The sequence below is a fragment of the Lissotriton vulgaris genome, chromosome 3_1 (assembly GCF_964263255.1).
Source record: "Lissotriton vulgaris chromosome 3_1, aLisVul1.2, whole genome shotgun sequence".
Lineage (NCBI taxonomy): Eukaryota > Metazoa > Chordata > Amphibia > Caudata > Salamandridae > Lissotriton > Lissotriton vulgaris.
Genome location: NC_141689.1, coordinates 160,235,316 through 160,248,198, shown reverse-complemented (window position 1 = coordinate 160,248,198; position 12,883 = coordinate 160,235,316). Strand labels below are relative to the sequence as shown.

General features: G+C 46.0%; 1 protein-coding gene across 2 annotated transcripts in view; it reads left to right on the top strand.

Moving 5' to 3' along the window:
- DNAJB5 (DnaJ heat shock protein family (Hsp40) member B5) overlaps positions 1-12,883 on the top strand; it is a 75,979-nt gene that overhangs the window by 40,629 nt on the left and 22,467 nt on the right. For both annotated transcript variants that reach the window (XM_086960258.1, XM_086960257.1), the window contains one exon: positions 4,791-5,383. In XM_086960258.1, coding sequence (XP_086816384.1) covers positions 4,791-5,383 — 593 coding nt within the window. The remainder of the gene's footprint in view (positions 1-4,790; positions 5,384-12,883) is intronic.

Genomic DNA, 12,883 nt, shown 5'->3' with positions numbered 1-12,883 from the left:
CCTGAAACTGTGATAGTACCTACAGAAAGGGTTCCAGCTAGTGCAGCCAGTTAAACAGCATTCAGCTACTGGTGGTCTACTTTCTTCAAATATTGACATGTTTACCCACGTGGAGGGATAAAGCGACCGTCTCAAGATAATGTTTATAACCATGCAAGAGGTGGGTTTAAGTAATAATAAATATTACTAACGCTGTTGCCACTCACGGAAGAGTGATCAAAATGTATTTTGGTGTATATTGGCATTTCAAATATTGAAACGAAAAATTCACTGGTAAGAAAAGAGAAGAAGCCGTTATTAGGACGGAGCAGAGGCTTTCCACGTGATGGAAGACCTTTCAGTGGTTTGGAGAAGCTGCAATGGATTGTCTATCATCCCTCTGCGCTGGAGTGTTTGCAGGTTATTCTTAGCTCAGTGGAAATAACTTGTGTGTGTGACCCCTGTCCTGCGACGTTGGTACAGTGTCCTCTTTCAATACTTCATTACAACAGGCCTGTTTTCTAAGATCTTTGTTTATTAAACTCTTTTAATAGATTCTAGATTCTCAAAACTGTAGATATTTACAAATTGTACACGCACGACTATGATTTGAGCAGATTTCAGCCTGTTTGGGGATTCACGAAAGTCTCCAGTGGCCAGTCAGCAGAAGTAAGTAATTCATGACAGATTCAAATTTAGAGAGTCCGCTAGAAGGTTTCTGAAGAGTTGGAGAGAAAAGTACTTGAATACGGGAAACTTTTTTAAGTATGCTGGGACTTTGTGCAATAAATAGGTTCTAGGCTGACGGAGGTCGTAACTTTCCTGTCTTTCGGTGCATTTCTTTCAGTGCCTGTGACCTAGAAAGTAGTTGGGCTTAACGTTGTGAATTTATCTGAAATATTAGGCAAAAGTCCGTTAAACTGGACTCGAGAGGAGAGCAGTAAAGGGCTTTCCTCTTTGTTGAGGCAGTTGTTGAATTTAAGAAAACAAGTGTGTTTATGCTTTGGAGTTACCTTGGTAAGATTTTAGGCCGAAGAATCAGTTGCTACCATATCCAATTTTGTCTATTTAATTTCAGAGTGCTATCAAATCAGAGGGGGGGTGAGGGGGGTACGCTGCTTAGGCAGTGCTGTCAAACTATTGCCTCGTTTGGAAGAGAAGCATGTCACTGCTGGAAGTACACCCCACTTCCTGTGCCCATTGTGCTTTTGACCTGGAAGCTAAAATCCCTTTAATGAAGTGTAAGAAGAAATGGCTAAGGGAAGGAGAGAGAGAGAGAGCGAGGGAGGGAGAGAGAGAGAGAGAGAGAGAGAGAGATAGATAGATATTATTTCACATTTTAAGCCGGCCTGGGACTTGCTTCAGCCATTGAACAATTCCACTGTGAGTAACAGTCTTCCGCTCTTTTACAAGCAGCATATCTGCACACAAAGTAGTTCCCACCTGTGCTAGGGCCTACTTTGGAATATAGAAATATTGTTTGCTTACAGTCACTTTTTTAATGTGTGTGTGTATGTATAGTCAGTCAGTCATAAAGCTTTTATTTTCGGTTAAAAACCATAAAAAGACATATTTACAGATGAGCACATACTTCAATAGAATTTAAATACAAATACAGTTTAAAAAATGCCAAAGACCTCGATGGACAACGTTCTTAAAAGGATAAAAAGATTTAAGAAATACATACATAAGTATCTCACAAGATCAACAAAGATTCCCTACTGAACTGCCTCATTTCTTTATTAGGAAAATACCTTCCGCTGTTATGACATTATAGCACCCCAGGAGCAGTAATTCATGAATTAATGGATTTTTTAATATTGCACATCTAGTGAACCACATAGACAGAAGAAATGTTGCCGTTGCATATACTGTCAGAAAGGTTGTGTCAGTTTTAAGGATTCGGAAGGTCTCCCTCTAATCCCTTATACCCCTGGACTTGCAGAAAATAAATATCCATTTTGCTCTTGCCCGAGAGTACGAGGGGCAGAAGAGCAGAACGTACAGATCTGTCTCCCTGCTACCTGTGCACCCTGGGCAAATACTCCCTGGAGGTGAAGCATTTGGCCACTTATCAGTGGCCTCCCTGAGAGGGAGTGAGCCGTGCCTGAACTGAATATAAATTTTCTTGGCCAGGGGGGCCTGGATGTCGTCGAGGAATCTCTCAAAATTGTGATGTAGCTTAATCTCTAAGAAGGTGTTAGTAAGTCTACCCAGGGAGGAATTTGATAATAGGAGGGCCATACCATGCTCTCAACTGCGAGCTCAAGGTTTTTCTTGAGAGCTGGGCGCAGCCTGCTCAGGAGAAGACCACAGGTCTCCCCTACCAAGAGACTGAGAAAGGTCCTGAATGTACTTTAACCATGGGATCCTCCCCGCGCCCCTTCTAGCTAGCAGATCCCTCAGGTCCTCCCTGTAACTCTCAAGTTCCGGGGTCGCCCAGAGTCGTCTCCAGTATAGCAGTGGACGATTCGAGACGAAGTCCTGGATGGGCACCAGACCCATGTCCAGCCTTAGTGGGGTAAGGGGAGTACTCCGAGGGAGTCTCAGGAGACGCCTCATAAAACTATTCTCAGTAAGGGAGAGGGCGCCGCACTTACATGTCCCCATAATTCCGCTCCGTATAGCGCACCACCTCTTGCCTGAGCTTTATATATCTCTACGGGTAGTCCCATCAGTTTAAGGGAAGATTTGTTAAAAACTTTTAGGATACCACCCGAGGATTGGGCAAGCTTCAGATTAACTTAAGCTCTCTGCGAGCCCCAGTCCATTCTGTCACTTAGGGTGACCCCCAAATACTCAAATGTGGAAACCCGGTCCAGAGCCAATCCGTCCAGGTGCGGATGGGGGCAACTTGGGTGTTTCATATTAAACACTGTGTACTTGGTTTTGGCAAAATTAATTTCCAAGTTCCTTAATTTGCAAAAACTGGAAAAAGCCTCTAGTGTGCGCTAAATACCCCCCAATGACTTTGACAATAGGAGGGTATCGTCAGCGAACATTAGGGCCGGAATGTTCTGTCCAGCTAAGGTAGGGAAGTCCAAGTTTTTTTCTCCCAGTAGGAAAACAATCAGACCGTTAAGAAATAGGGAGAAAAGCGTGGGGGCTAGGACGCACCCTTGCCTCACTCCCCTTTCCACTGGGAACGGAGATGACAATTCCCCTCCCCTGCCAAACCTCACCCTAGCATACGTCTCTTGATGCATGCGCTTGAGTATTTCACACAAATAGGCCGGGGCACCCATCTCATTTAGAATTACCCAAAGCTTGTCCCTCTGGACCAGGTCGAATGCAGACCGAAGGTCCACAAAAATCAAATACAAACTACCCTCCCCTAGAATGACCGTCCTCCAGTATACCAGCTGTAATCTGAACAGCTGGTCGATCGTGTGTATGTATATATATTCTTGAGTGCTCAGCAGTTCCAAAAACCAAGACAAAACAAGCATTGACAAACCAAAAGGCTGGCAGCCAATGCCAGACATATTGGCTTTGAATCCGAATTTGCATGCCCACAGCCTGTCCTTGTGCTTTGATTCACTGGTCAAATCCAGTGATAATAGGCTGCCAGAGACTGTCCAGCGGGGAGACTGTGAAGGCAAATATGCCTTATGCAAGGCACATTCAGTGAAGCAAAGATGGCGGAGACACCTGATGTACCGTCCCTCCGCAGTATAACTTTGCTCCCTTTCTTTCTGTTTGTGCAGTGTACGGTTTGCCCAAGTAAGGCAGCTCTTTAACATTGCGGCTTCCTTCCAAAATGAATGAAAAAGTTCAGACATTAGAGTCAGTGAAGCACAACATTATAATGCCACCCCCTGGAGTACTCTGGTGGCTGCCACTAGGTGTAGTTCAGTTCAGACTGCAGCAACAGTCCACTGAAATGTCTGGCAATGGGTGTGAAATTTGTTGGCTTGAGTTTTGAGTCCGCAAAACGTTCTTTGTTAACCCCTTGCATGCTGATGACGAACCCCAGCCGTCATGCACTACGGTGCTCGTGTGCTGATGACGGCTGGGGTTCGTCATGGCCCGCCCCTGTTCATTTGTTTACAGCACAGGGGCGGAAACGGGCCAGCAGTGAAGGGGTTAAGAACCACATCACATTTTCCAGAAGTCTGGAAGATTCTTTAACGAAGAGGGGACATCATATGAAGATTTCCTGTATTGTTATACCATCTGTCTCGCCTTGCACTTGGCATCTGAATCCTCTAGATTGCTTTCGTGTCATCCTCTGTTATGGAAAAATGAGCAGTAATACGTTGTACTCGGGTGTTGTGCTGATGACCAAGGACTCTGCATTCATTTTTCTGTTTTCAGCACAATCTTGAGCCCGACTGGCAGGGCTTGGGATCAGAGTCTGTGTGCTCAGATCTTTGAGTCTTATTTCACAGTCCTTAACGATAATATGCTAATCTAAGAATTTTAAGAATTCTGTTATTTGCATTGCTTGATATAAATGACTTTAAGGCAATTTCAAGAGTTACCATCATTGCTCAATTATGTTTGCTTACAATGTTCTTTCAGGCTGTATTGCTCTTTTCCTGCATCTACTGCCACCTGCTTCACACATTCTGCTTACCTTCACCATCAAGCACCATATTGAAGCAATCAAAAATCTTTAGACCTGCATCAGCCGTATTTTGTAATACTCGGGCTCTGAAAAGCCTGCTGCTTTCCCTCAAGACACACTTTAAAAAGATATGCCATGAATTATACTTTTTTTATATTAAAATATTGTTACTTTTGCAAGAAACAAATACACGAATGAAACAAACCTACTGACATGTTTTCTAATGTTCTTTGTTCACTAGGTCTCAAAACTGGAGGTGGATCCTCCAACAACTCAGGCAGCACTTTCCACTACACTTTCCATGGAGATCCCCATGCAACATTTGCCTCTTTCTTTGGTGGTTCCAACCCTTTTGATATCTTCTTTGGATCCAGTCGTACTCGAATGCCTAATGGATTTGAACACGAAGACATGGATATTGAAGAGGATGAGGATGATCCATTCAATGCCTTTGGACGCTTTGGGGTAAATGGATTTCACCGGAGGCACCCAGAACCTCTTAACTCACGGCGGAAAGTACAGGATCCCCCTGTAGTCCACGAGCTGAAGGTTTCACTCGAAGAGATCTTCCATGGCTGCACAAAGCGGATGAAGATCACACGGCGCAGGCTCAACCCAGATGGACGATCCATGCGGACAGAGGATAAGATTTTGAACATTGTCATAAAGAGAGGGTGGAAAGAAGGAACCAAAATCACATTCCCCAAAGAAGGAGACTCCACACCAGACAACATCCCTGCTGATATAGTGTTTCTTCTGAAGGACAAGCCACATGCACACTTCAAAAGGGACGGAACCAACGTGGTCTACACGGCTAAGATCAGTCTTAAAGAGGTAAGTGAAACTGTTTTCTGGTCAAGCCAATTTGCTACTCTTGGAAGCTTCATTTAGTTCGTTTTTAATTTGATATGGTTGTTGCCAGTGGAGCTCACCAAAACTGATTTTTGGGACCGCCACTTATTTTTCTTCATGGACATTGACTGATAGTAAGAGAGATTAAAGCAAACACGAGAAAGGAGCAAGGAAATACAGAAAAGTGTCACAAAGAGAAAAAGCAGGTACCTGCAGGAGAGGGTGTGTCTGGTAGTAGCTTAAAGAGGCATGTGGTGGAATAAAGACTAACAATCGACGTGCCGACATATAGTAGCATCCGCCTCTGACTTCTGAGCAGAGCTTTGGGCACAGGCGCTCCTATTTTTGCAATTTATTCACTACATTTAGTCTAAATCAGTCATTGTATTAAACAAATGTCATGAACCGCTAATATGGGTGTGCCATCAGTGCAGGCTAACAGTCTTTTAGCAGCATGGTGTACTTTTTCTTGAATTTCCAACCACAAGTAATCACTTTTATGAACTAGGCTTATTGTGCTAATAAATGGAAAATGGTATGTTACATCAAATAGCCCAGCTTGCATTACATTTAGGTATTTCATAACACTCTAGAACAGACAGTGTAATATGGCCTCAAAACCCTAGCCTGGTTTGGGGCATACAGCCTGATTTAGAGTTTGGCAGACAGTTTACTGCATCGTAATGGTTGAGTACAGTACCTCCCCCATCCCGAGAGACCTCCCCCTGCCAGGTTTTGAGTTATCTGTCAGCCCGCAGATAACTCTATACATTGACCGGAATCACCATCATGGCAGTTCCTATTAATGTAGAAGCCATTTTGGAAGACTGTACGGGCAGACATAACAGCCAGCAATCAAACTGTTCTAACGAGTTTTGTTTTTCAAGAAAGCACCCCAAGAATGTTTAAAAAAAAACTAGTGCCCCCTCACCCTCAGAGCTGCTTCAATTAAACAAGGTGGGTGGTGTATATAGTCCTTTCTCCAACAGCCCCTTTTCCATGGGGCCACCCGAGAAAGTATTTTACCAATAGTGGCCACATCGACAAAATAAGATACGTGGATCTAGGGTTTAACGGGAAAGGTACTGAGTAAGTAACCTGTCCACCAAGCTCTACATCGGGCCCGCACTTTGTGTTGACATTCATTGAGCTGGAAAAACATTTTTAATGGAATACGTTAAAGGAATACATCCACTGCAGCATACAAATACAAGCACTGATCACCATCCTCGGCCCCCCTCATAATTTCTCCCCACACCTTGAAAATGTTCCTATTATTCCCTATAGTCCTCTCCACAGTTGCACCCCTTTGCCTTCTACTTACAGTATTATCACTTGACACCATCATTTTCTTTAATGTACCTACTAGAAAGGATTGGAGAACTAAGTTTAATCGATGCCACTGCTGCAGTATATTTCGGCACTCCCCCTCCTCCCCCCACCCCTCATCCTGATCTACCTTCCCCTGCATTCATCCTTAGCTTACTGACAGTGTATTTATTCCTCTTAGATTGCCAATAGCTCGCTTTCTATTCACCCATTCTCTCACCTTTTAAATGTCCCTTTCCACTAATAAGAAACGGACAAAATACCTAAAGGAACTTTTCCACATGCAGCATCTGATATATGCAAAATACCAAAGAAATTACATCTCATCAGCATCACCCGACTAGACATATAATACGTAACGAGAGGTTTCCAATTTCTCCATCAAATGCAAACTTTAGAACAACCGGTAAATCAACGCCAACTTTGATGAAATTGCAGGCCGCTTCTCATACACAATCACACCCTATAAAAACCAAGTAATGGTTTAGTGATTTCCCCAGTGCATCAAGGATTACAGTCCCCTAATGTTTCTCCATCTTGCCTATGGAAAGGCAGATTTAACCTGGATTAGGTCTAGCATCCATACATCAGAACAAACTCCAGCCACAACGTGGTTTTAAATACTTCAAAATCTCCCACACTCCAAAAAATATTATCAGATTTTATCAATCACCTCTTGGAATACATCAGCTCAAATGTAATGTGTTCCAGAATATCGAAATGTATCCCCTTCAGCATCATGATTGCCACAACTTCCTTGTTAAATGCTAACTCACAAGCTAGGTTGGTGGTATGCAAATACTTTACATTACATACATACTTTTTCCATGCCTAGTTGCCGTCTTGAATTACTTTCATTGCCATTTGTCGTTTAACCCATGCACTTTGGGAACAGAATCCTCAGCATAATATTGTTTGGCCCTGTAATCTGCCATAAATGGTGATTGGTCCAACCACTGTGTTTTTACTTTGAGCCTATAACTTCTAAACCTTAAGCCGTGTCGGCTTATCAAAACGCTCTATCTGTTTGAATCGACCTCCTGATGAACAAACACATAACATTTTGACAGCACCCTGTTCATCACAGACATCAACCCACAAGTAGAAGAAACAATAGCAAAATGAAAAATGTAATCAACAATTTGTCTCGTAGTAAAAAAAAAAAAAGTTCTGGGTGCAGCCGTGCATGTTTCAGAGACCTTAACCAAGTAAGTAGATAGCAAAAAACCGAACGTGAATCAGCAATGGCCCCAGCTCCTCTTCCAAATATTTTAATCAAGAAAAAAGTAGAAAACTGACATTACCCGAGCCAAACAAAGTCATTCCTTCTATAAAAGCAGATCCACAGTGTGCCCAGTTGACAAATCCCAATCACTTTAAATAACCTTCGTTAGCAGGCAACTGTCTGAAAAATTTAGCAAATTATTTATCCTCACCAAGACCTCGGCCTCCACAGTACTTAGCAAAATTAATTTTCATTCCGATTTCCTTCTTACTGAGTGCGGGTGTTAATAGTCTGAGTCCACACCCATCACTAAAGATGACCTATTAAAAGTCATGGGTACATGAAACCCACTCATTAAATGCAACTTAATCTTCAAATATTAGCCAGTGCTCACCCAGCAGTTGGTCTTGTGCCATCCAGAGAAAGATTTCGAAGTGAGTTGCTAACCTGACACTGGGGTCCTGCCTTCATATCTGTCTGGCTAGCCAATAGCTTTCAATAAGTTTGATCACAGAAGACTTACTCATGATCCTGTGATAAATCCCGGGCTTTCATGGTAAGGACTCAGACAGATGGTTCCCTCCTTCTTGGACAAAAGGCACCAGTTGTTCAGCATCTGTAAATGAAACTCTAAAGCTGTCAAAATGGCCGAGGTGTTCCTTCGGGCTCCGTCTTGCTTCTAGATTTTTCACTTTGAACTTGGAACTCTCCAGATTTACGATGGAAATGTTTAGTGTCTCATCTCCTTCAGCAGAGCTGGGGATTATCTAAACAGAAACTCCCCAGCTATAGTTAAACAATAATCAACATGGCTCTTCTTAAATTGTTCCTGGTGAAGATCACGTTCAGCATATCTATGAATTGCTTAATGCTCCACCCAATTAAAACAGAATTTCTGATCAATGGTTGCAAAGATTCTTTAAGTTGACTGTCTCAAAGAAGTAAACACTCTAGGGATATCATTGATACTCTGGTCACAAAGGATGCCTGCATCGAGGAAGGAATCGGTCGAATCCACCTAATGATGAAAATCAGGCACTTATTCCCTCGACTCTACTTATTGACATCTAATAAGCCATCTGTGTCCTTCTTGTGCCTCCTATATTTCAAAAACTGTAGCATTGTTATCCTATCCCATCCACCCTTGCGACTCTGCACTCACCACAAGTTTTTAGTTAATTCCTCAAGAAACTTTGCAACTTCATCTCTTACTATGCAATCAGGCTCACAAGGTGTTAGAAGTAACACCTCGCCGATACTTCGAACTACCAAATCCCATATCGGGGAAGCTTTTAAAACTGACAGTATCTGGCTCTGTGGAAAGAAATTAGAACACTCTTCCCACACTCAACCCACTATTCTGGCCGTCTTAGAACTCTAAAAACGTTCCTTATCCACAACTTCTTTTGTGATTGATAAGTTATGCAGCAAAATTACTCTCCTTAACTCCTTGCTTTATTCTTTCATACCTCATCCCTTCTCTCCTCATTTTCTTAGATGTATCTTTACAGACACACAGTCAATGTATATCTATTTGGACCTGCAGTGTCCTTTGTGATTTATATGCCATGATTCCACCGACTTGTAGTGCCACATACAACATACAATACATCTAGGTATTGTGTGCCTGTCTCAACCAAAACCTTAAGAAGCTCAAACGTAATTCTCTCTGAGGCAATGTCTTTTTTTGGTCTATGACTGAGTTTTGAAAATGAAGAACTGAGGGGGCAATCGAACTGGTTCTGACTCACCTGTGTGGGCAGAAACATTTGGTGTTTTTGTAAAAGGGAAAAGGTGATTTTGTTGTGTCTAAAATATCATGCAGCAGCTGTGCCTAAAGCATCTTTGAAAAGAAAACCGAAACGTTTCTTGTTCGTCTGGCAGGCTCCAGAATCTGGCACAGCCTCCCAGTTGACAGTTTGTTGTAAAAACCCTTACACTGTATTTTGCTTGATACCAGCATGCACAGTCCAGAATCTAATATTAGGTCCACTTCTAACTTGCCATTCCTGGCTAGGGTATTGGGAAAGAACGCCTGGATAACCATAAGTATCCTTCCCCCATATAATTTGGGTTTCGCACTAGGCATGAAAATGAGATGTCTCTTTTGGGTTTCTCGGTTGATGCTCACAGGTTTGCAGCAGTTTGTGGTGATATCTGATCTCTCTGTTGACTTTGACAATGTGGGACATACCATCATTTGTGCCCGATTGACCTTGGTAATACATGCTGATCTTCAGACACTGGCTTGGATCCAGTCTTACCGGGAGATTACAATTGTCAATGTTGTAAGTTTCACTTCCAAAGTAGTACCTCCTTCTGGGAGTCCTCATTCTACATCTACAGACCCCCGGGTCCACGCACACAATTCAGCGAAGACATCACCGACTTCATCAGCCCACACGCCCTCCTCTCCGCTGACTACATCCTTCTCGGGGACTTCAACTTCCACCTGGAGAACAACAACGACCGCAACACCACCAACCTGCTGGACAACCTCGCCAACCTCGGACTCAAGCAACTGGTGACCACCGCCACCCACTACGCCGGCCACACGCTTGACCCGGTCTTCTCCTCCAGCAAGGACATCTCCTTCAGCCACGCCACCGGACTCCACTGGACGGACCACAGCTGCGTCCACTTCAGCTTCAGCAGGACCACGATCCACCACCACCAGCAACAGGTTGCACGCAGAAGCTGGAACAAGATCACAGCCGACTAGCTCGCAACTTTCCTGAGCATGAACCCTCCCACCAGCGCAATGAACTCAAGCCAGGCGGCCACCAACCTCGCGAAGTGGATCAGCAACTGCGCAGACGACCTCGCCCCTCTGAAGACCCAGCCCAGCAGACCCGGCAGCAAGAAAGCCCCATGGTTCACCGACAAACTCAAGAGCTCCAAGAAGAACTGCCGAGCCCTCGAGAAAGCCTGGCGCAGAGACCCAACACCGAACAACATGACTGCCCTCAAACTCGCCACCCGAAAACACCACCAACTGATCCACGCCACCAAGAAAACTGCATTCAAGGAACGACTGGACAACAACGCCCACAACAGCAAGGAACTCTTCAACATCGTTAAAGAGCTCTCCAACCCCAATGCCGGAAACAACGACATTACCCCTTCACAAGACCTCTGCAACGCACTCGCCTCCTACTTCCACAACAAGATCGCGGACATACACAACAGCTTCAGCACTCAACCGACGCACGCCACGACTGAACTACCGCCCCCCCCCCCACCACCCTCCGCGCCTGGACCCCGATCAGCACCGATGACACCGTCCGCACGATGAACTCCATCCACTCCGGATCTCCGACCGACCCCTGCCCCCACCACGTCTTCAACAAGGCCGACGCTGTCATCGCACCCCACCTGCGGGACATCATCAGCACCTCCTTCGACACCGCTACCTTCCCGGAGAGCTGGAAGCACGCGCTCTACTAAAGAAGCCATCAGCCGACCCCACCGACCTCAAGAACTACCGCCCCATCTCGCTGCTCCCGTATCCTGCAAAAGTCATCAAGAAGACCGTCAACAAGCAACTGGCCGCCTTCCTCGAGACGAACGGATCCCTCGACCTCTCGCAGTCTGGCTTCCGGGCCAACCACAGCACCGAGACCGCCCTGATCGCAGTCACCGATGACATCCGAGCCCTGCTCGACAACGGAGAAACAGCGGCCCTCCTCCTCCTAGATCTCTCCGCGGCCTTCGACACTGTCTGCCACCGTACCCTAGTGCAGCGCCTCAGCAACGTCGGAATCCAGGAGAAGGCACTGGAATGGATCATCTCGTTCCTCGCCGGAAGGACACAGAGTCCGCCTCCCCCCGTTCAGATCAGAAGCCACCGAAGTCATCTGCGGCGTTCCTCAAGGCTCCTCGCTCAGCTCAACCCTCTTCAACGTCTACATGAGCCCCCTCGCAGCCATCACACGCCAACACAACCTCAACATCATCTCCACCGCCGACGACACCCAGCTGATCCTCTCCCTCACCAACAACCCCGCCACCGCCAGAGCCAACCTACACGAAGGGATGACAGACGTAGCCAAGTGGATGACGAACAGCCGCCTGAAACTGAACTCGGACAAGACGGAAGTCCTCATCCTGGGGTCTTCACCCTCCGCTTGGGACGACTCCTGGTGGCCCCCCGCCCTGGGCAGCGCACCCAAACCAACAGACCACGCACGCAACCTGGGCTTCATCCTGGACTCCTCCCTCTCCATGACCAGACAAGTCAACGCCGTCTCCTCGTCGTGCTTCAACATCCTGCGCATGCTACGTAAGATCTTCCGGTGGATCCCCACCGAGACCAGGAAGACGGTCACCAAGCCCTCGTCACCAGCCATCTGGACTACGGCAACTCCCTCTACGCCGGAACCACCGCCAAACTCCAGAAGAGACTCCAGCGGATTCAGAACGCCTCAGCACGACTCATCCTGGACATCCCCCGTCGAAGCCACATCTCCGGACATCTGAGAGATCTGCACTGGCTCCCGGTCAACAAGAGAATCACCTTCCGTCTCCTCACCCACGCACACAAAGCCCTACACAACCAAGGCCCAGGATACCTCAACAGCCGCCTCAACTTCTACGCTCCCACACTCCAGCTTCGATCGACCGGCCACGCCCTCGCCGCCGTCCCCCGCATCCGAAGAGCCACCACAGGAGGAAGGTCCTTCTCCTACCTGGCCGCCAAGACTTGGAACTCCCTCCCGACCCACCTCCGCCTGACCCAGGACCACCTTGCCTTCAGGAAGCAGCTCAAGACCTGGCTGTTCGAGCAGTAGCGGACTCCCCCTCCCCTAGCGCCTTAAGACCCTCCGGGTGAGTAGTGCGCTATATAAATGCTTTGATTGATTGATTGATTGGTTGATATTAAGGAGCAATCAGCGTCTATACCAACCTATGCCACGGATACATTGGTA